The sequence below is a fragment of the Daldinia childiae genome (assembly GCF_008694065.1).
Source record: "Daldinia childiae strain JS-1345 chromosome Unknown Scaffold33, whole genome shotgun sequence".
NCBI lineage: Eukaryota > Fungi > Ascomycota > Sordariomycetes > Xylariales > Hypoxylaceae > Daldinia > Daldinia childiae.
Genome location: NW_022984674.1, coordinates 3,205 through 25,410, shown reverse-complemented (window position 1 = coordinate 25,410; position 22,206 = coordinate 3,205). Strand labels below are relative to the sequence as shown.

General features: G+C 44.0%; 3 protein-coding genes across 3 annotated transcripts; 2 read left to right on the top strand and 1 right to left on the bottom strand.

Moving 5' to 3' along the window:
* Positions 1-292: 292 nt before the first annotated feature.
* GL218_09523 (uncharacterized protein) lies at positions 293-958 on the bottom strand (the record flags this gene model as incomplete). The annotated part of the gene is made up of 2 exons (XM_033586353.1): positions 293-598; positions 833-958. 2 exons carry the CDS (start codon positions 956-958, stop codon positions 293-295), a joined length of 432 nt encoding a protein of 143 aa, XP_033436017.1.
* A 4,048-nt stretch (positions 959-5,006) lies between these two features.
* On the top strand, positions 5,007-5,993 carry GL218_09522 (Short-chain dehydrogenase TIC 32, chloroplastic; the record flags this gene model as incomplete). Its single annotated transcript, XM_033586352.1, has 1 exon — positions 5,007-5,993. The coding sequence occupies one exon, from the start codon at positions 5,007-5,009 to the stop codon at positions 5,991-5,993; it is 987 nt and encodes a 328-aa protein (XP_033436020.1).
* A 12,589-nt stretch (positions 5,994-18,582) lies between these two features.
* GL218_09521 (putative efflux pump antibiotic resistance protein) lies at positions 18,583-19,410 on the top strand (the record flags this gene model as incomplete). The annotated part of the gene is made up of 1 exon (XM_033586351.1): positions 18,583-19,410. The coding sequence occupies one exon, from the start codon at positions 18,583-18,585 to the stop codon at positions 19,408-19,410; it is 828 nt and encodes a 275-aa protein (XP_033436019.1).
* Between the last annotated feature and the right edge of the window lie 2,796 nt (positions 19,411-22,206).

Sequence of the window (22,206 nt, the reverse complement as noted above, 5' to 3'; positions counted from 1 at the left end):
AATTATCTAATATGCTGCTGATATCAACGCAAATTGCTGCAAATTTAATGCAGATCCAGCAGCACCATCCTGCGCATCATGCCTGCCAACCGTAGTGGCCACTGTAAGTTGCTCCCAGTCAACGCCGCGTAGTTGCAAATCCGAGATTTCATGCCAGCTGAAACGTAATTCCCCCATTAGAATAGACCCAAATCTAAGAAGACTGCTGCCGATATCAAGTCTCTTGAAATGACCGAAGTGAAATAAACGCCTAGATATCACCGATGAAGAAATCCCATCCCTAAGAGCACATCTAAACCTCGCCATCGGCCAGTTCCTCGTCGATGTCCTCCTCTTCGATGTCCTCCTTCTTGAGTGCGACCTTGGAAGCCTTCCTGCCGCGGGGCTTCTTGGTGGGAGTGCCTCCGCCAGCCTCGCCGTCGGCCTTGCGCTTCCTTGGGGTACCCCTGCCTTTGGTAGAAGGAGTGGCTATGAAGGAAGAGCCGTCTCCTTCACCGCTGGTATGGGCCATGAGCTTCTTCTGGATGGGTTTCCAGATGTGGCGAGCCGAGTCAGCGCTGGCGTAGTTGCCGACCTTGGCGAGCTTCTTAGCATCCACCTACACGCATTATATGATTAGTATGCTAGCCATCAGTATGTATCGATAAGCAATATCACGTGGTGTAGTGTAAGTGTAGCTTGCTCCAGTCTTAATTAAGGACGAGCGTTATATTTAGTAAATGTGTACGAGGAGACGTATATTTCAAGGGATTGACGATGACATCACTGGGGGTGGAAGAAGATGGTGAAATGGTGTGCGATAGGTACTAATGAGGTGAAGGGTCTTCCTTACCTGGGGCACGCCCTCTTTGATCTCGCTGATGCATATGAATGCCATGGCTATGACCTCGATCTCGCGCTGGTTGAGCTGGAGCTTTTCGCCGGAGCCATTTCCGGCGGACTTAGTAGGAGTAGACATGATAATGAGATACGAAAAGAAAGTAGTGGTAGTATTGTTTCGTGAATCGTGATAGTGTCGAGAAGACTTGTTGCGCTGATGGGTTATATGTGTATGAAGATATTAGGTGTTGATAAAAATTAAAGAAGTGAGCAGATCTCCTCAGTAGAATAAGAAATGGGGAGAGTTTTGAAATAGGGAACCCTGAAGAGGGGGTGCAGCTGCTTATAGCAAGAAGGAGGCGTGAATTTCTGTGAATAGATACTTCTTCGGAAGCAGGAGCATAGATACGCGCTGTCACGTGGCAGGGTGTTTCTATCTTAATTGATCTTAATTGACAGTAAGGTGGAACCCACGCATTTAAGATGAGAAGGAACTAGGAAACACCCTACTATGTGTTTGGAAGTTGTACTAAATGTTGCTATTACCATTGCAGGTTATAATTGAGAATGCAATTGCTAAATACATGTAAGCAGCATCGTTTTCATCACTTTACTTTTTGGTTGCTTACCTGTTTGCTCCTTCTAATTTAAACTTTCAACAAACAATTGGGGGATTTGAAAAAAAAAAAATCTCCAAGTATTTATCGGAGATCCGAGCTCGGACACTTATAAAGCTTGGGTCATGTATAAAGTGAAGCATTTAGCATTCTTGCGTATATCTTCTTAGTATAATTATATGCTAAGTTGCTGACGATGCTAATCAATTCTTAACCTCTTCTCCGACTTGGTTGACATTGTGTAGAAATATATTTACTATTATCTTTCGGTGCCTATTACGGGCAACCAACTTTTTTATCATAGTCAAGAATGGGACCCCACTCATAACATATCGAAAACGAAATAAGTCGAAATAGGATGCTCTTTGAGCACCCTGTTCAGTAATTGAAATTGTATGGATGAATAATATTGGATCTTCTGAATTCGGAGCTTTCCCACAAAGATACCAGGTTCTTCATATTGCTTATGGCATCGTCCCAGCCTTCCCTGAACCTATTTTTTGCGGTCTGAGCCTTACATGCACAGGCATACCATCTTTTGGATGTGCCTAAGAAAGAAGGTCCAATGGATTAGTTTTATTTAATTAGATTGGCAATGAAAAGGCTTCCAAATAACACATATCTAGACCTTGTATTACCATATATAGGTACCTAAGGTAGGCAAGATAGTCTAGGGTCTCGTGGGTTTTATGAGAAGTTTGCGGATTTGATGCAGTATGATAATGGGAAGGAAATTATAAATGATAGAAGAGAAGAGTACCTACAGCACCATCCCCAACTGGATATAATCGTTGACCATTGACGGTGTGAAAAGGCGTTGCCCTATTTCCCCTAGGCGAGAACCCGTTAACGTGTGTGTCCACAATAGTAAGTCGTATATATGAAGGGGAGAAGGTTGTATAGACCATCCTTGTCCAGGCTTCATATTGATGCTCACCTTTTCTGGTCCCATTCCTCCCATGCTTCTTCAATATCAAAACTCCTAGCAATTAAAACAGCAACAAGTTTGAGTTGAGTTAATGCAAGTTCCATACCGATACAATGACGAGGACCTAAAACTGCGTTAGCCAAGGTTGATCCTGAGAAATAAAGAATCGCTATGCCTGTTAATACGAACCAACCGAAAAGGGTATCCATGTATCTCGTAGAGGTCGCATAGGATGGCCCTCTACTACGATCCAACGTTCCGGCAGAAATTCACCCGGGTTAACCCAATAGTTAGGGTCGCTATGCATCCCGTGGGCTGATAGCCAAACGCCTGTTCCTTCAGTTGGCCACCTAGTTTTTACGCCGGCTGTCGCTAAGTAAAAGCCTGCCGCACCTTCACGCATGGTGGAAGCAAGAGGGTATAGCCTTAATGTTTCTTTTATCACAGCGAGCGTGTAGCTTAAAGAGTTTAAAACGTGGGGAGATTTCCGCAGGATATTTGGGGCGTCATTAACCGTCATCCCCAGCACCGAATCGTGTTCATCGCGTAATTTAGTGAGACAATCGGGGTTGTCTTGGAGACATTTCATCATGAAACATATAGTTGATGCGATAGTATCGTGTCCAGCGAATATAAATGACTTGAGATTACTGATAAGCACTGCGATGAAGTCAGAATCCGGTTCGGACTTATTAACCGCCAAAGACTCGACAGCGGCATCCACTATGGTTAGCACTTGGTTACTCTGGACATCTACTTCAAGATTAAGCCTGCTTCGCATGTGTGGTTCTAAAGACTCGTTGATTATCCGGTTATTCCGGGCAACTTTGGCTCGGTGCCAAGGTAGCATGCCGAAAAGAAATCCGCGAATTGGCTGGTTCATCATGCCCATGAACCACATCTGCTCAAGAAAAGCATTCTTTAGTTGGCTTCCACACTCTCTAGACTGTTCCATAAGGTTCATATCTCTGTATTGCGTAAGCACCGGATCGAAATTGTGTGCTGATTGAACTTACAATGTTGCTTTCGCAATCACGTCAAGTGCCAGGTCCGTTGTTTTTTCTTCAAGCTGGAAAACCGAACCCCACTCCCCATTACTGCCACATTCATCCTTTAATCTGTTCACAAAAACTAGGACTTCATCAACGAGGTCAGGAAGTAAGGCGGTGATATTTCGCTGGCTGAAACAAGGATTCAACCTTGTGCGCCAGGTCTTCCAATTTTGACCCTCCGTGGATAGTATATCCAGGTTCTGTGTAAGGGGTATCAGGTACTTGGTCAAGAAGGAAATCTTGGGTAGGCTATGAATCTGGGTAAATTGGGTTCCTGCCGTAGCGTCATATACCAGTGTAAATATTCCCGAGAACGGCCATAGATCTAGATAAACCACGGGTGGGAGCTCTTCTTGGTCCGGGAAATACTTCTTAAAGTTCTCGCGAATCCAAGTATGAAAAACGTAGATGTTGACATCTGGAGGGTGTTGCCGACGGAAGTCATTTAAAATACCGAGATGTCCAAATAACAGGGAGTGTGGTGCGATAGGCTATCTGAAGTCAACAAGTAATCACCTTGACTCTCTAGAAATCGTAGATAGTCGAGCCGTAAAGAAGATACGACGTGGTAAGGATCGTAATTACGGGAAACTTACAAGCCCTTGGTCCTTGAATCTTCTTATTCTTAGTCGATGTGTAAATCCTTGGTAGAGAAAACCAGCCACCAAAGCGACTGTAAATACGATGCTACTAGAAAGCAGAAGCGCCATGATGTCTAATAGGAGTCTCTTGCGAATATGTTTAGGGGTGTATAACTATGTTAAGTGATAGTTAGGGTTAGTTTATATAAGATAGTGATATGAAAATACCACCGCGATTTTAGCCTCGTCTTAGGACGGAGTTCGTAGTTAATGTTTGCATATAGATATATTCTAGTTCCCAAGGAACTTCGTAGTCGAAGAGTCGTGAGGTGATTTTGTATATACTAAGAATTTATTGAAGCGCACGCCTTGTGGTCTCGGAATCATACCGTATCCCGTATCCGCTGCAGTGCTGCCGTAAGACCTCTGAATCCGTAGGTAGTAGATTATAATGTAAACCTACATGTTGTCATACCAATGTGCGGTATAGATTTGAATCTAATGATTACACAGGTAGCTACCTCCAAAGTACCTATGTTGGTTTCATTTGCGACCCCAAGGTGGCGTGGGATTAATGTCCAACACATGCAACCTAGGGGTACACAGTGGTACTGCTGATCAACGAAACCAGCCCATGAGAACCGGCGTGCGAATAACTGAACCCTGGTATCTAGTAATGCTATCTTTGCTCACTTATTTCCATAGTTCAAGCATTCAGGTACCTTAGGTACCCAATTTGGTGTCCCCAAATGTAACGTAAAAGGCACATAAGAGTATGCATATCTTATACCCTCTTCCCATATGAATATCGGCTCCAAGGACCTACTTAGCAGCCCAATCCTTGATTACCTCCACGCAGTCGGGTTAGGAGGACTCCCTAGTAATGTAGTTATCGATCCCAAATTTAGGCCCTAATTATCCACACACGTAACTATGGGTATAATCATGTATGTCTCATCCCAATTAATTAATGTACAGAGTACTGGGTATAGAACCTTTGCTAATATTTATGAGTAGGGACAATCCGCTCAAATCTTTGATAAGCCAGCTTACACCTCTACCTTACCCCGTTGGCGACTGTACCGGAAAAACAGTTATCATAACTGGTGCGAGTTCCGGTCTAGGACTTGAAGCAGCGCGGCATTTTGTCCGGCTTAATGCTAGAAAGGTTATCCTAGGATGCAGAAATATAAAAAGGGGCGAGAGAGCCAAGGCTGTTATCGTCTCTTCAGAGGGAGTTGAGAAAACACATGTGATCGATATATGGCAAATAGACCTAGAGTCATTCGACAGTGTCAAATGCTTCTGCCATCGTGCCGCCAGACTTGACCAGCTCGACATTCTTGTTGAGAATGCGGGGATTCAGACCGCATACTTTCATATGGCAGAGGGCCACGAGCGGCAGATCACTATCAACGTTATATCTACCTTCCTTATAGCGTTCCTATTACTTCCGACCCTTGAAAGAAGCTTTACGGTAACTCAAGAATTGCCACGCCTAGTCATCGTCGCCTCGAATGCTCATAAGGCTGTTTCGCTTAAACAAAGAACCGATGAACCGGTATTTGAAAGTTTTCGGAAACCTGGCATTATGGGCCTACGCTATGCCTACAGTAAACTCTTGGTGGTATTGATTGGCCGGGAGTTAGCAAAGCGTATCGATGCGAAAGATGGAGGACCCCGGGTAATTTTGAACCTGGTAGATACGGGGCTCTGCAACACCAATCTATTTCGTGACGCCCGGTTCCCCCTATCGCGGTTTTTGTCTACAATGTTGTGGTTGTTAGGGCGGTCCTCCGAGATGGGATCCCGGTGTCTCGTTGCTGCAGCTCTAGCTGGTCCGGAAACACACGGAAAATATATGGAGGACTGCCGGATTAGCAAAGAAAGTAGGTTTGTTTATAGTTCCAAGGGAGCACAGATTCAGACGAGGGTTTTTGATGAATTTCTTGAGATTCTGCATAGTATCGAGCCGGGGCTATCAGGAAGAGCGTAGTTTCTATATTAGCATAGCCGACAATATAATTATTTACAAGACTTCGGTATAGCATAAGAGGATTCAATGCATAATAGTACGTCTCACCGTTGTCTTGAGGCACGTATTATCTATACTCAACGTAGTCTTCGCCAGTTCAAGTATGGATATGGAATGTTTCTTATAGATAAAGCGGAGACGAATGTATCATAAAATAACCTATAGCTTCCTCTCAAATAACAATCAATAGAGACTTCTAATATTCTAGTCTACCTATCTCTCCAAGCCTCTTTCACGAAATCTGCGCAACGCTCGGCAATCATATACACGGGTGCCATCGTATGTGCAGCTGGGATGACAGGAAACACACTTGCATCGGCCACCCGAAGGTTGGAAAATCCATGAACTCTCAACTCCCCATCCACTACTGAATTAATTCCATTGCTTCCCATGCGGCAAGAACATGCTAAATGTAGGACTGATTGGATATTCCTGCGTGCAAAATTATCCAATTCTTCATCGGTTAAATCCGCTTTAACAGGCTCTTGTTCTGTTCCAGGAGCAAGGTATAACTTTGCTGGTTGAGGAAAGCCTAACTCTTTTGATAGGTACCTTGTTAGATTCAAAGAGAACCTCAGAGCATTCCGCACAACCTGAAGATCCTCAGCTTGGTCAAGGAAGTTCAGGTGTATTGTCGGATTTGCTTCTGGGTCCATAGATGATATTTCGATGCAGCCTTCGGACCGCGGCTGTAGGAGGCATGTGTAGATTGATGCTAATGATATGACCTCCTCGGTGTCTATCAGCGTACTGGCAGGGACTATCATCACTTCAACGTCGGGTATATTTCCTGGGTTCGTCGGGTCAGAGTCAATGTTTTTCCTCGGCAAGTGAGTCAGAGGATCTAGATGAGAGGTATTCAAAAATATGGAAGATTGCGTTGGGCCATTCTTCAACAGACCAGTCCCATTGTATTGGAAGCGGAGAAGCTGCCAGAAAGCCTGCAGATAGCTTTTCTGAATGATATGGAACGTCTGATCGAAGGGTAGTTCTAGACATATTGGGATACCTTGGTGGTCACTGAGGTGCTTGCCTACAGGCAAATCGCAGTGTAAAGGGATGCCGTGTGCTTCCAATAAAGTCGCCGGTCCTATGCCACTAAGCTGTAAGAGTTTGGGAGACCCTACGGTACCGCAGCACAGAATAACTTCACGTCGGGCTCGAATTTGTACCATCTTTCCAGTTTTAACTCCCTTCACTCGGACACCTGTAGCAATGCCGTTTTCTGCGTTAAGGTCGATGCTTGTGACCACACCACCAGTACAGACAGTGAGGTGATCCTGACGCTCGGCTACCAGCACTTTGGGGAGGTAGGACTTAAATGCCGAATGCCTGTAGCCTTGGGAATCAATCGTTAAATCGAAATGGAAGAACCCCATTGGGAGTGCCTCCGGTCTATTGATATGATGTTCTATAGGAAAACCGAGTGCTGAAGCAGCTTTTTCCACCAAGTTGGAGAACTGAAATTGAGGTCCATACTGCAAAGTTTGAACAGGTCCCAAAATATCATTTTTATCATTTTTCGAAGAGCTCTCATTGTGTCTGTTTTCAATTTTGAGGAAATAAGGTTCTACGGCAGCCCAACTCCAGTGCGTATATCCTGTCTGTAGTGCCCATTGATTATATTGCCGGCCACCCTCTCGTGTATATCATACCATTCGCTCTGGAGTTTCCTCCAAGAGACTCCGAGCGGTACATTGGAATTTTGCGATTATTGCATCCCCTGTTCGGCATAGAATCCTGATATACCATTCCGGGAATCGAAGTCAATGCACACGATATCAATGGTACCCGAGTTTGCCAAGTATCTTGAATTGGGCCTTTTTCAATGATTAGAACTGTTACATCCACGCCTTCGCTAAGGCGAGATGCAAGAGCACACCCAGCCGTGCCAGCTCCGACAATGATGTAATCATACACATGATCGACAATCTCCTCGACGGTCCGTTCAGGGTAGGGAGTAGAGAATGGCCACATGTTTAGTACAGATGTCGGAGTTAAAATCAGCTTAGCTGCATTTGTGGTACGCCAATCCGTTTATGATGGTATGGCAGACCTAAGCTAGAGTCTACTAAAGAGGGTATTAAACAGCGTGCGAGAAGAAGGGGGCGGGGGGGGCTGATGAATAGCCAATAGTTAATATCAGTAATAAATAACAATTATCACGAGTTATCATAAGGGCATTGGGATGCTAACTAAAGCAGGCGTCATCCCATGGATCGGCATTTAGACTACGTACGTATCATCATAACTCACCGTATCTAAGAAATTATTTATTATAAGGCCTGGGTGATAGGACTTGCATCTGCGGTTAGCAAGATTAACACTGTCGTACAATGCGGTACAGTGAGACGACAGGGTGGTAACGTACAGGTAACTTGTGTTGTCCATAAGAGAGGTACCTAGGTAGTATCCTATGTATATGTTTGTATGATATTTCCTCCGCGGCGCATTGCATACATGAAAGTGATCTTATATACTACCTACCTAAGTAGGTAGGTAGTACAGTTAATTAAAATAGGTAGGAATTTTGTAGATGTTGGTGAAAGGTTGCAACAGCCGCAATAATTGCACATATATCCTGGAGAAGACCCCGTCTATCCATTCAGCCTCACACAGACTCAGTTGACACTTGGAGCCACGTAAGAATAGTGACATGCATATATTTGGCCCCCAAAAGCCTTGCATGGTAGCGGTGAGGTCTTAGATATAAACCTACCTTGTGTAAAGGTAAGAAAGTGAGAAGCGTTCCGATTGGGCAACTTATATTAACAAATTATAACTCCAATTACCAGCTCAGCAAATCAGATTTATATAAGCCATGCGCTTTGTTAGGGGATCTAACCAATTATGTAGGTATAGAGCCTATCTACCTCGATTGTAACAGTTTCCAGCCCCTTTTTACTATAATGTTCTTCATGCTTTGTAACATGGATCTGGTACTTGTTTATATGGGGTAAAAATAACCATGGTTTTCGGTTTCGGCAACGTGCTCGATCGCCATGTCAACCACCGTGCATCCTTTGGCTTAGCAAGTTTACAATCGTAGTTCATGATAACCTGCCCTAAAATTACCTTCATCACAGCAGCGGCGTAATACCGCCCGGGGCTTTGTCAGTTAACACCTGGGTTGAAAACGCAAAACACAAGGGGAAGAAGTGGGAATGTTAGATGAAGAGGTACCTACCACGCCATACGACCAGTTCCCCATACATCCCATCCTTGATCTACTTCGGTCAATTGGGATGGAACTGGTTGTAAGAACTTAAAGTTTGAAGTAACCATATTCTCGATAAGTTTTGGATCAACGAATCGAAACCCATTAAATTGCAATGGTTCGGGGTAGTATTGTGAACTCTGTATTATCGCGCGGACTGGAGTACATACCCAATCCCCAGGTTGAAGTTGAGTTCCATCTGAGAAAGCGAATGGCCGAAGGGCAGAGCGACGAGTACTCACTATAAAACCATTCAGACATGGACGAGAGCAGATAAAACATTAATGATCGTCAGAGGTAGATATTCAAGGGCTTACTTGACTCAACAGGGGTTAAGCGTGCAGACTCTTTGATAAAGCTATCCAAAAGAGGCAAACCTCTACCGGTACGCTCAAACTCCGTATAATGATTTTGGAGTTCTTGGCGTGGGGGTAGAACATACTCAGGGTGGATACAAATATCGTGGATCGCAAATGTGATGGTCTGCAGGTAAGTATAGGTAAATATACAAATCTAGATTGCACTCGGAGATGCAGGGGTCCTTTCTAAATACAACTCACAGTTGATAAGGCATGAACCGACCCGAACCAAATAGCCATTAGTTCATGAACCACACGCTTAGCTGACCATGGGTCCCGTTTTGGGGAAGTCTCCATGATCCATTGTATACAATCATGCTATCGAAACGTAATTAGATGCGCCCTCAGGTAATAACGAAACTGGTTAGAAATATAGGAGATGCTCTCACATGATCTGGGACTTTCTGACCTGAGAATTTCAGATCCCGTTCGAGACACCGTTGCTCAGCAATTGGGAGCAATGTGTTGAAAATGATTTCGTGCGACTTCAAGCGTGAGGAAATAATCCCCCCTATAATTCTAAAAAACATAATGAGCGTGAGATATATACGCATATTATATCAAGCGATGTGCAAAGAGACTTACGGGGCTAAAAGCCGGGGCACTAGTCGAACTATTTCGGCGCATATCAAAGTCTCCTCGATATAAGCCAAGGCAGACTCCATAAAACTCTCGTTTTTGGCTGTAGATGCTCAGTTCAGAGATCACTCATGTTTGACAATAAAACGAGGGAATATTTTTAAACTCACCTAGATCTTTTCCAAAGAATGACACGGCATTGGACAGGACGACAAGTTTCACTACCATAGGATATGCCGGAGAGAGTGGGATTCCTAATAATTTAGTTCTCTAGGGAAATTTATATTCAAGAAGATATGTATAGTATGTTGACCTACCATTATCTTTGATACAGGTTGAATGCATCTCTTGAAAGCGGGTTCTTATGATTATACTCAAATCTGGAAGTATCATAGGTAGGTTTCTGGTTAACAACGTGCGAAGGGCGCGTACGAAGCCAACCCCTTCAGTTCCGCGGCGGTCAAACCAATTAAAACCATGCATAGTATAAACAGGTTGCAACATCTATCATGTAAAACGGGTTAGCATATAGCGCACCTTGGGCGCCTAGGCGACGTCGAGGGAGTTATTAGACTCACCTGCTTCGATGCGGCCTGTAGAGATAAGACGGTATCGGGCGCGGTATCAAGCTCCTTTATATGCTTGGCCGACGACACAAACACGTACCGATTATCAGGGGCATACACTTCATAAGGTTTACCGTGAGACTTAGAACCCATTATTAGCAGTAGATATATATTTATGGCTTGAGAACGCTAAATTCTACGTTCTCTACGTACTCTGTCGAAGCCTTCCTGGATAATCTGAGGACCATGGAAAAGGTATTTCCATGCGGATACTCTTTTTAACAGCAAGGTTGATATCTTCTTAAAGACGTATACCGGGTTAATCTAGTCCCACATATTAGTTCACATTAATGCAATTTATTCCAGCCACTTTGATAGGCATCGATGCTCACCAATTTTTCAATTTTTGCCATCCTGTAAATGAGGATTGCCCAGATGACAGCAACTACCAAGCTAATATACATGGCTAATGATACCACAGGTCTCGGCGATAATTTCCTAAAAGCCAACGCTATGCAGATAGGTTTATACTAGGTTATAAGGAAGATGGGATTGCGTGCTTATCAGACATGTAGCCTTACTTATATCATATATGTACACGGTGATAATAAGTAAGACAGCTATTCATCAATGTATTACTATATAGGACTACGCCTCTTCTCTTTCTTAAAATAGGCGGTGGTAATTAGAATCCTCACACGCGGTAGTAGTATTCTAATTAGAGAAATCCTTATGGAATCTGGGTGGTCAACAATGCGGCGTGTGATGTTGACAGTTCAATTCTTATGGCCAATTCTAAAAGATGTCAAGGTCATTGAAGTATCCTATAAATTTGGGGTAGTACTTAAGTGTCGGAAGTGACTCCAATGCTGTAACCTAAGCTGTATTGATGGTGCGGTATAATCCTTAGGTTACAGTCTAATAAATACGACAGCCGCCACTTTCTATCACCAACATCTGATATGCTCTAACGGTTAAGGACACACTACCCACACCGACATCTGATATGCATGTCAAGTTGTACAGATGTTGGTTGAATCTTATGTGAAGTGTTGTGTGAGGTATCACCCGTATCACGATAATTGAAGAACAAACATATAGCTAGCTACCTTGCCGCGGGCTATGTTTACAGCCTTTAGTTCTCTACATTTTCCTATATAGTGTTCTTGCAAAGGGGTACCTAACCTAGTATTTTCTAGTTCATAAGAAAATTCTTTTTTTTTTTTTACTCATCACGTCAGAATGCCGTCTCTCGATGAATCGGGCGCAAACGCACTATCAAAGGAAGAATACCTCGCCGTCGGCATAGTTCCAATTATTATCTCCAGCTTAATTATTGGGATCCGGTTAGTTGCAAGTATCAAGCAGGTTCACAAATTATACGTCGATGATTGTATACTAACACCGACACTGACACCGGGCCCTATAAGTCCTATCCAACTAACAGTTATCCAGATACCAGTATCATTGGAATGGCCCTACTGATAGCGACTTTCGCTGTAGCTTATCAACAGCAGGCAGGTAGGCAAACCACCCCTTCCCCCCCGTGAAGAGTGCTCGTATTTTTCATGCCATCCGCTGATCTCATTACAGTGTACGAAGACTACCTCCTCAACCCAACGGAAGAAAATACTACAAGCTTTCTACTCACTTCACACCAGGTATTCCCACCAGAGTAGAGATTTGTATTATTACTAAGGCTCACATATTATTGACAGATGGGAGAAGCAACTCTGATCATCTCGAATCTTGCCACTTGGTTCACTAAGACACCAGTTCTTCTCTTACTCATGCGTATTTTTGCCGTCAAGACATGGCTGACCCGCACCTCCTGTTTTACACTTCTTGCGTCACTCCTTATCATACTGTCTGCAACGGCTTACGGAGGCGCCATCTGCAACCCAAAGGGAACTTGGTCCCAAGCCTTCAGTGCAAGATGCACAGTAGCGGGTTCAATCTCAAGCCTCATAGCTGGCTTTACAGGTCTTGCAGTCGATTTAGTAATGTTTATCCTTCCGCTTCCTATAATTGTCAAATTACATCTTCCACTACGGAAGAAGATCGGCCTAGTACTTGTCTTCATGGCAGGCCTTGCGTCAGTTTACCCAAGTCCAAAATCCCAATATGAAGCCAAAAAAGAAATTTTTTATTTCTAACATAATACTCAGCGGTATTGTTGCTAGTATAGTTGGAAATTACTCTAGAGTTTTAACTCTGTCCGGAAGTCAAAAGGATCGCCAGATATCACAAATATTAGTGTACGTAGGTATCGTTACAGAGTGCCACCAAATGACCAATCAGCTAACTTTACCGCAGGATCTATGAGTGTGCCATTGTGCTCGCGGTTGGGTGCGTGCCTGCCATCCATTTCCTATGGCGCACAGTGATCGTTGGGTCTTTTGTGTATACAAGGGTTCAGTCAATTATCTCGATGGTATCTCAGATGCAGCTGAGCAGATCCAAACAGTCAGAGATCTCCCGAAGTCATGAAAGTAGTGGGAAGTTTTCCGACGGATATATAAGAATGGAAACCACTCGCCGCAGCGACATCGCAAGAGATTCCACAAATTGAAGACCAGGTACCTATCCGCAGCTTTATATTTAATAAGCGAAGTGCCATAGCTAGTGCAATAGGGGAGACCTGCATTTGTATACAGCTAGAGTTTTCTAGTCTATATATAAATATAAGTATTGGATAATCCTTGGGGGCAGAGAGACAACGAATCGTGAGATAGGATTGTACGCATGATATCCAGACATGTTATATTACGAAGTATATAATACCAAAGATTTCACGATCAACCAATTCTACTTTAACGAGACTTGCGAGCCAAAGGCTTCCTTAAAAAATAAATTAGCACCTAAGTATTATTATTCTATGATTTTGAATTACCATAGTATTTGAAATAGATATTAATTAAAAGCGTGTATGTGGTGATACTAAGACTTGGATTTGACTTCTGCAAATAATGAGCCGAGAGATTGCTAGAAAATGAATCCAATGAATCTCATTTGGCGCCTAAATTTGCTGTATGGGAGTCCGACTTACCCTTCTTGTGTTCGGGCTTGCTCTCCGCCTTTGCTCTGCCGCATAAGTGACAAACCTGGGGGCGTAATCCGCGCATATTAGACCGAGCCTAGGTGTGTTATACATAATAATAAGCGTACCTGATGTACACTAGGTATATCTTGGCTTGTAGAGCTGGAGCCTTGGTATCTTCGGCTCGATCAGGGGGCTAGGTACCCAGGTAAGTTAGGTGGTATCTATGTAATGTAGGTACCTAGGGTGAGTAGGTAGGCGGTTTTCCTAAATCCCGCTCATATGACTTGGTGAAACTTATGTTTACAGAGGCGGGGTGGTTGTTGGAAATGAGCACAAGCCGACAGTAATATTGTATATGGCGTTACATCAATAATACTACCCGGTCACCTTCACGTAAGACGCGAACTACCGTCCCATCGCCTATAGCCTAGCCGGGCAGACGGACACAAGAGGCATTAATCGGAATCGAAAATGTTCGAATCCATTGTATTTAAAGAATTCCGAGTCTTGGTAGTGTTCCAGGCGACATTGATCACTATTTAGGTCCTTAGGATTCATCGTTGAGATTCCATAGCTTATAGTCGTAGAATAGGCACTGATATCGATGTTAAGCATTATAGGGGAAATGGAAACACTTCTATTTTCGCCACGAGCCCTAGCAATACTCCTTTTTGCGCTACTTTTTCTATTTCTTCGCCACCGCTGGGGTTGTGCTAATGGTTCCGAAGATTGGAAGTTACAAAATTTTACTATTGGTCTTCGGAATCGATGGTTTCCTTGGGCACTGGCTACAATACGCTCGCTTTCTGAGTCTAGACAGTGGGCATCTGAAGGGTATACAAAGGTAGCGCCCCTAAATCATTCAATCACTATCACCAAGCACTAACTCTTGACCAAGTATTCGAAATCCAAAACACCTTTTGTCGTTCCTACTCTTGACCGTGGCCCTGTGGTAGTAATACCCCCAAACCAGTTCAAGCAGGTATACGGATACCCAACAAACATTGTCGACGTTCATATGACATCACACGACACCATCCAGACCAAGTACACCATTGGAGACCCAAAGGTTATGATTGACAGCATTCATATTAACGTTATTCGTCACCAATTGACCCGAAATTTGGGGCCTATCACTCCGAGGATCGCAGCCGAATTGAAAAGGGGCTTCGAGAGGTGCTGGGGTCAAAAAACAGAATGGCAGAAGTTCCGGATCTGGGACAGTTGTCTAACGATCATCGCAGGGGCAGCAAATGGTGCATTTTTCGGTCCCCCTCTTTGTATGTTGCGCCTGATTCCTATAGTATGTCAAGGTAATCGGAAAACTAATACAAAAACAATAATATAGGCCGGAATGTGGAGTTCTTAGGACACCTACAAGATCATGCCTCAGCTGTACTAATGGGTGGTATGTTGATTAACCATACACCCAAGCTGTTTAGGCCTATTATTGGCACTTGATTGGGATTCTATGCCAGTTTAGGTTTCAGAAGGCTTTAGGGTTATGTATACATATCGTTAAGGGACGGTTGGATAATACGGCAAGATTAATGGATGGTTCTATCCGTAACTGGACACCTCCGGTAATAACCCTAACTGCCTATATAACATCATATAAGTTCTTCTTACTTTTGACTTCTTCCTTCTTCCTTAATCGAATCTTGATCTCTAAGATATTCCTAAATACTAAGGCTGACGAAATGAGATATGTAGCAAGATGGCCTACAATGGATTATTGAAGAATGCTTCAATTCAGGGGATCCATCCGAACTCGATCCCGTCCGTATTGCTCGACGTCTAATATATATCAACGATGTTTCGCTTCATACGACAAGCTATACGATGCAAAATATGATACTAGACCTCTATGGTCCAGATACTTCCGCAGACACCATCCGAGAGTTGCGTGAAGAAGCAGCACGAGTACTCGAGGAGTCAGGTGGTTCCTGGACACGAGAAGCAGTACAAAATCTCAAGCTAATTGACTCCGCAATCCGGGAAGCAATGAGGATTACACCGTTTGCTTGTATTGGCTTGCCTCGGACGGTCCGTTTTCTTACCGACCATGATATTGCCTAACATATAAAAAAGACTAGGTACTAATAGTATGAATAGGTTATTCACCCCGATGGAATTACTATCGAAGCTGCAGATGACAAAGTACACATCCCTTGCGGAATGGTCTTTGCAGCTCCTCTCGAAGGCGTACATCACGACGAAGACATCTATCCAGATTCGCGCCGCTACAAGCCATTTCGGTTTGTAGGCCGGGAGGCATCACACCATACTTCAGGACCAAAAAAAGAAGCCGTCGGTGCAGCAGATAATAGAACAGATAGGAGCGGGTCGCAGAATGACAGGTCGTCTGTGACGCTTGATGAGGACTTTCTCAGCTTCGGGATAGGCAAGCATGCATGCCCCGGACGGTTTTTTGCCGTAAACGAAATGAAGCTGTTCGTGGCACATATGCTACTTAATTATGATGTTGAGTGTTTGAGTAGGCGGCCTAAAGCAAGAACTTTTGGTTGGATCAGACTCCCATATAATGACGGTCAAGTGCGTGTACGCAAGAGAAGTGCAGGCTTCAAAGAGGAGAGCGAGGTTATGAGTAATGGTAGGACTTAATGTATAGACCATCTCAGAACACCTTAGTTTCTCCAGTATGTTTCTACATAGATTCTTAATGTCCGATGCTATTTACTATCAAATCATCTGTAGTGCTTTCGGTTGTTACATTTTGGTCATCTAAATGGAGTAAGACTTGCAAACCGTGTGTGTTCTCTCTGAGATACATACTTTCTTCGAATAATACATACCGAAATATAATATTCTATTTACGAAATGATCTATCCCCAACTATGCTGCCAAGCTTGATACTGATATACAAGCCTGAGATTGTAGCCTTCCAACACGTACTACTCATCAGACAATGGGATGCTGGCTATGCATAATAGAGTGTTGCCAAGATTAAATAAATAAAAAATTTACACCGCATATACGAGGAAACATTGTTACACATGTCCGACCATGCTGCCTTGTCGACTATAAGACAATGACACAACGAACGGTAGTCTAGAGGCAGGCTGGCTGCCAGGCTTATCTATCACTCCGTAGGGGGACCAATTAGATTTATGACAGGTAGGTACCTAACCTACATGCGTTTGTTTAAAACGTAAGGCTGAGACATTGTTACATTCGGTAATACCAGCTACGGAGGTGCAGAGGGAACACATTAAAAAAACGCTAAAATTATTGGACTGACCCCAAGGGTAAAGGGGGTAAATCAAAATAAGACCGATTAGAACTATATTATTTATTACATATAAGCTTTTAAATAAATAGGGTAAGTTTATAGCCATGATATGCATTAAATAATAGGTTTTTAATTGCATAAAATTTAATAATAAAAAAACTTTTTTATAAACATTTATTATAAATATTATAAATATTATCCCTCTTCTCCCTATTCTTCTTACCCTCTTCTCCCTCTTCTCCCTCCTCCTCCCTCCCTCCCTCCTCCCCCTCCCCTCCCCTCCCTCCCCTCCCTCCCCTCCCTCCCCTCCCTCCCTCCCTCCCCTCCCTCCCCTCCCTCCCCTCCTCCCCTCCCTCCCCTCCCTCCCTCCCTCCCCTCCCTCCCCTCCCTCCCCTCCCTCCCCTCCCTCCCCTCCCTCCCCTCCCTCCCCTCCCTCCCTCCCTCCCTCCTCCCCTCCCTCCCTCCCTCCCCTCCCTCCCTCCTCCCCTCCCTCCCTCCCTCCCCTTTCTTCCTTTTTCTCCTCCTTTTTTCCTTTCTTTCCTCTCCCTCCTCCCTTTTCTTTTCCCTTCCCCCCTTCCTCTCCCCCCTTCCTCCCCGTCTCCCTTCCCCCCGTTTCTCCTCTTCTCTTCTTTTCCTTTCTTCCCCTCCTTTCTTCCCTTTCCCTTTCCTTTCCCCTCCCCTTTCTTCTTTCTCTTCCCTCCTCTCCCCCCCCTTTTCTCCCCCCTTCCTCCCCCCCTCCCCCTCCTTCCTCCCTCTTCCGTCCGTCCTTCCTCCCCGTCTCCCTTCCCCCCGTTTCTCTTCTTCTCTTCTTTTCCTTTCTTCCCCTGCTTTCTTCCTTTTCTCCCTCCTCCCTTTTCTTTTTCCCCCTCCCTCCCCTCCCTCTCCTCTCCTCTCCCCCCCTTTCTCTTTTTCCCCCCTTTCTCTCCCTCCTTTCCCCTTCTCTCTCCCTTTTCCCCTCTCCCGTTTCTTTTTCTCGCATTTCTTTCCGTTCTCTCACTATATTCGCTTATCGAATTTTAAAAAAAATATGGTTATACGTGGGGGTGGGTATAATGACAAATTTTGGGTTTTCTTTAATGTGTTCCCTCTGCACCTCCGTAACCAGCTTAATTTTCGCTAATCGTTTATGTATATCAAGACACTACCTGTGCTCCCTTACTTTGCTTCGCTTCACCCCCCCCACCCCTAGACTCTAATACTACATGTGCACATAAAAAAAAAAAAAAGATACACAGCGATACAAATTCAGATGACCCCTCTATGTATATGGTACATTTGAAGAGCCGCTACTTACCTGGGGGTTTCCATAGCGACGCGGGTAGATGCATCCTTAGATTTCAGCACATTCACAATATAATGAGGCAACTCTACCATGTACTATCTCTTCTCCTTATCACACCCAGGTTCTTTGAATGGACAATATTACGCCCAAAATTCCAAGTCGCAACGACTTTCAAGCAAGCTTGTCGCTAGTTACATGTTTAGTTCCCTTCCCTTCCCGCTTCAGCGCCGCCACATTCTCCGACACCAGTCATGGCAACCGAAAATCCAAACTCGCAACATGACGGTCTGCGTGTTATTCACGTAGCTCTCTTTCGCATGGCCACTAGGTCCTCAGCCGAAGCTTATAGGATCCTTGGATACAAAACCCACCACGGCTTGGATGATGTCTTCGGCATGCCCTGGCCTCTTCTCGAGAAGGCGGCAGAGGCCACCTGGCCGACCGTACCCGGAGCACGCCCAAGACCTCCGTTGACAAGATCCGACTGGGATGAGCTCTGGGGGTCCCAGTATGACATAGCGACTGATATGGCATCGCCGTTTGCGGACCAGCTCATTCAAGCATACCCAGACGCAAAAGTTGTCATCGTCCAGCGAGACTTCGAATCCTGGTGGCCTAGCTACAGGTCCGAGCTACTAGATACCTTATTTTCTCCTCTAGCACGAGTCTCTGTTTTTCTCTTGGAGCATGTCATGGGCATACGATCGGGCCCCACCATGCAGAAGGTCCATTTTGGCTTTTTCGGCGCCAAGGATAGGGCCGGTGTGGAAGCTAACGCGCGCGTGGCCTACGACGCCTATTACAAGAGAATAAGGGAGATGGTCCCCCTCGAGAGACGATTGGAATACAGTATGGGGGATGGTTGGGAGCCGCTATGCGCTTTTCTGGGGAAAGAGGTTCCTGATGTGCCTTTCCCGCGCTTGAACGAGCGGAAGTCTCACAGAGCAAGTGATACTAAGAGGAAATTAACGATAGCATTGGCTACGGTGCGAAAGGCAGGAATGTTCCTACTCCCTGTTACGATACTCGGAGCTGCGCTATGGTATTCCGGAACAAGTGTAAACTATCTCGGGCTTTGAGGCTTTGCACTAATGGATATTACGGCTTGGCACATCGATGTCAAATAGTTCTATCATACCTCTTTTGTTAGAGACAACCAGCCAGTATGGCTATCAACTTCCTCGCAAGGCTGATGGAACAGGCTGATCCATGCCACTCTTTTAACCTAGGTAGCCTCTGAATACAACCATTACTATCTAAATTATAGGCGTCAACATCAAGTTCAGCTACACTAATTATAGAGAGTATGGTGTTGTTTGTTGCCGTTATAATATCATTTGACTGGTAAGATCTATATGCCATGCCTATCAACCTCTCATACGAACCATGGCTATTCAAGCCGAGCATATCTTAGGTAAGTACCTGACTCACATAATGTAGTACTTAAGTACCTAGGAGTGCATTTGCTTCAAGGAACTAATATAAATACTTAGGTGGGTTCAAATCTTTTTATAAGCAACTATTGTTTACCTAGGTAGTTACCCCTATTTCAGTTTAGGTATTTGTTTAATGTTATGATACTATACAATGACAATAGGAATTAATACTAGGTAGGTTACGGGATGTTATCTTGTGGGCAACATAAAAACCTGAAGTTTATGTACGTCCGGGTGCGCTCCTATCTCACTCATAGCTTGTCCTTCACATCTATCCAACGACTAATTTCCAAGAAATATGATTTAAAAATTTTGAGTTAAAGGCTGATGCCATGAGCTAGATGGTCGAGACGTCGTGAACTTAAACAGAGGTATATCATTATCTGGGTCTACCACTGGTGTGGTATATTAATATTACAATTGTATCCGTTTTATAGAAAACACTCGTACATATTGCTAAATACTTAAGTGGTAGCACTCTTGCATAATGCAAAAGCTTACATCTTTACGCCTGATTTATAACAGATGAGCTACCTAGGTAGGTATTAATTATACGATTCTATTTATCTAAACCTTTGAGTCTTTTAAACAAGCCCCACGAGGTATATGCATGTCTATTCCCATTCCGTTAAGTACCTTATAATCTAGCATTCAAATGTACCCTACCTTACGCCTACCAGAACCGCTGACCTCTTTGAGTAAGGTATAAGGTAGAATAGAAAACATATTAAAAAAATTGAAAAGTACAGATATTTGAGATCTACATTCAAGGCCTTCTTAAAAACAACCGCCGGCAACACAGCTTATTAAAGCTTTGTTTTCAATCTCTACCTAGTTTATAGCTTCAGCATTTTTCATAACTACACGCCGCAGTACCAAACAGAGCAAGCAAAATAATAAACACCCGATGCACGAGCCTTATAAGGTTAGGTACCTAGGTACGCAGCGCAGCATACATGTAAATTCCAACGAGCAAGTAAACCTCATATACCGTAGCAACAAAAGCACTGTTAATCTATTCCGCCATCTACTACAATTTAGCTCAACTGATCATCTCTCAAATTTACCATCTACCATCTATTTATTGGATATACTTCACCATATATATACATTCGCATCTATCTCGGGATAATGTTTGAGCTATTTAGCAACTTCGCAACTACTATATGACTGACCATTTTGTCATTTTGACCAACTTTTCTTTTTCTTTTTTTCGTCTTTATCTCAAGCCTATTTTTCTTTTTCGACTTTATCTATCTATAAATAGTTCGCCATTCTACTTCTTGGCTCAACTACTACCTAACTACCACTTATAGTTATGTATAAAAATGCTTACCTAACTTTGAGCCTCATTGCTGGGCATAAGCACCCATTTTTACTTCAACCTCGTCACAGATGCCGCGATACCCGGTACCGCCGTCCACTCCATTTAACTACCTCCTAATGCCCCTACTGGTAGCAAACATACCTAAATCATAAAATAAATAAATAAATGCAAAGCAACATGACCTATCATTTAAATACTTACTTACCTAACCTACCTACCTACCTATAAATCACCCCAACCTCGGACCCCCATCCGGCACCTCAACCCATCCTGTGCGACGAACCCCACCCCCCCGGAGCCGCATCAAGGGCCTATTTGCTGTAAGAGAACACAACAAACGCTCTTATCTACCTACAGCGATAGGCGTCTCGACTTGCTTTATCCTTGCATATGTTCGCCGGGTCCTTACATGACGAATTTTCCATCTATCATGTCTCTCAACCTATGGACCTAACTTATAAACCCGGACGCGGCGCCGGGAATTATTACTCAAGACCTTCCTATTCGTAATCCATAACCTATAAATTCTCCTCGCTTAGACCTCCCCTTTCTTAAACCTCCAATCATGCCACCGACGCCCCCTACATAAATCCACCCCTGCGAGCGAACGCAACAAGGTTTAGGAATGGGGTCCGACAGCTCGGGACGCGCGTACCACCAACATTTAAATACTTTATATACTCTTCTTTTCACCGAGCGGGATTTTTAAAAAAAGGGCTACTGAAAACACACATTTCTTACAATGTTATTTTACTTATTTAATCCGCGGCGTGACCAAGATGACCTAACCTATCTCCTAGGTAGGTAGTCAGTCATCTATATACAAGAGGAACGCATGCATGCGAAGATTTCACGATATTTCTACGCCTTCCCGTCCTCTCATGAGACCTCCCGTATGTATAAAACTCCCAAATGCAGCGCATCATCAATTCAATTCCCATTTACGACGACCAGCTCCCCTTAAAACGTCTCATAGTACAGTATGGAACAGGCCGGTCTCGTTTCGTATGCAAGAACCCAGGAACGCCACGCAAAATGTCATGGAACATCAGGTGAGGAAATATTACCACCGCTAGATTTGACCTTTTTTCGATTCCTCGTTGAAACTTCTA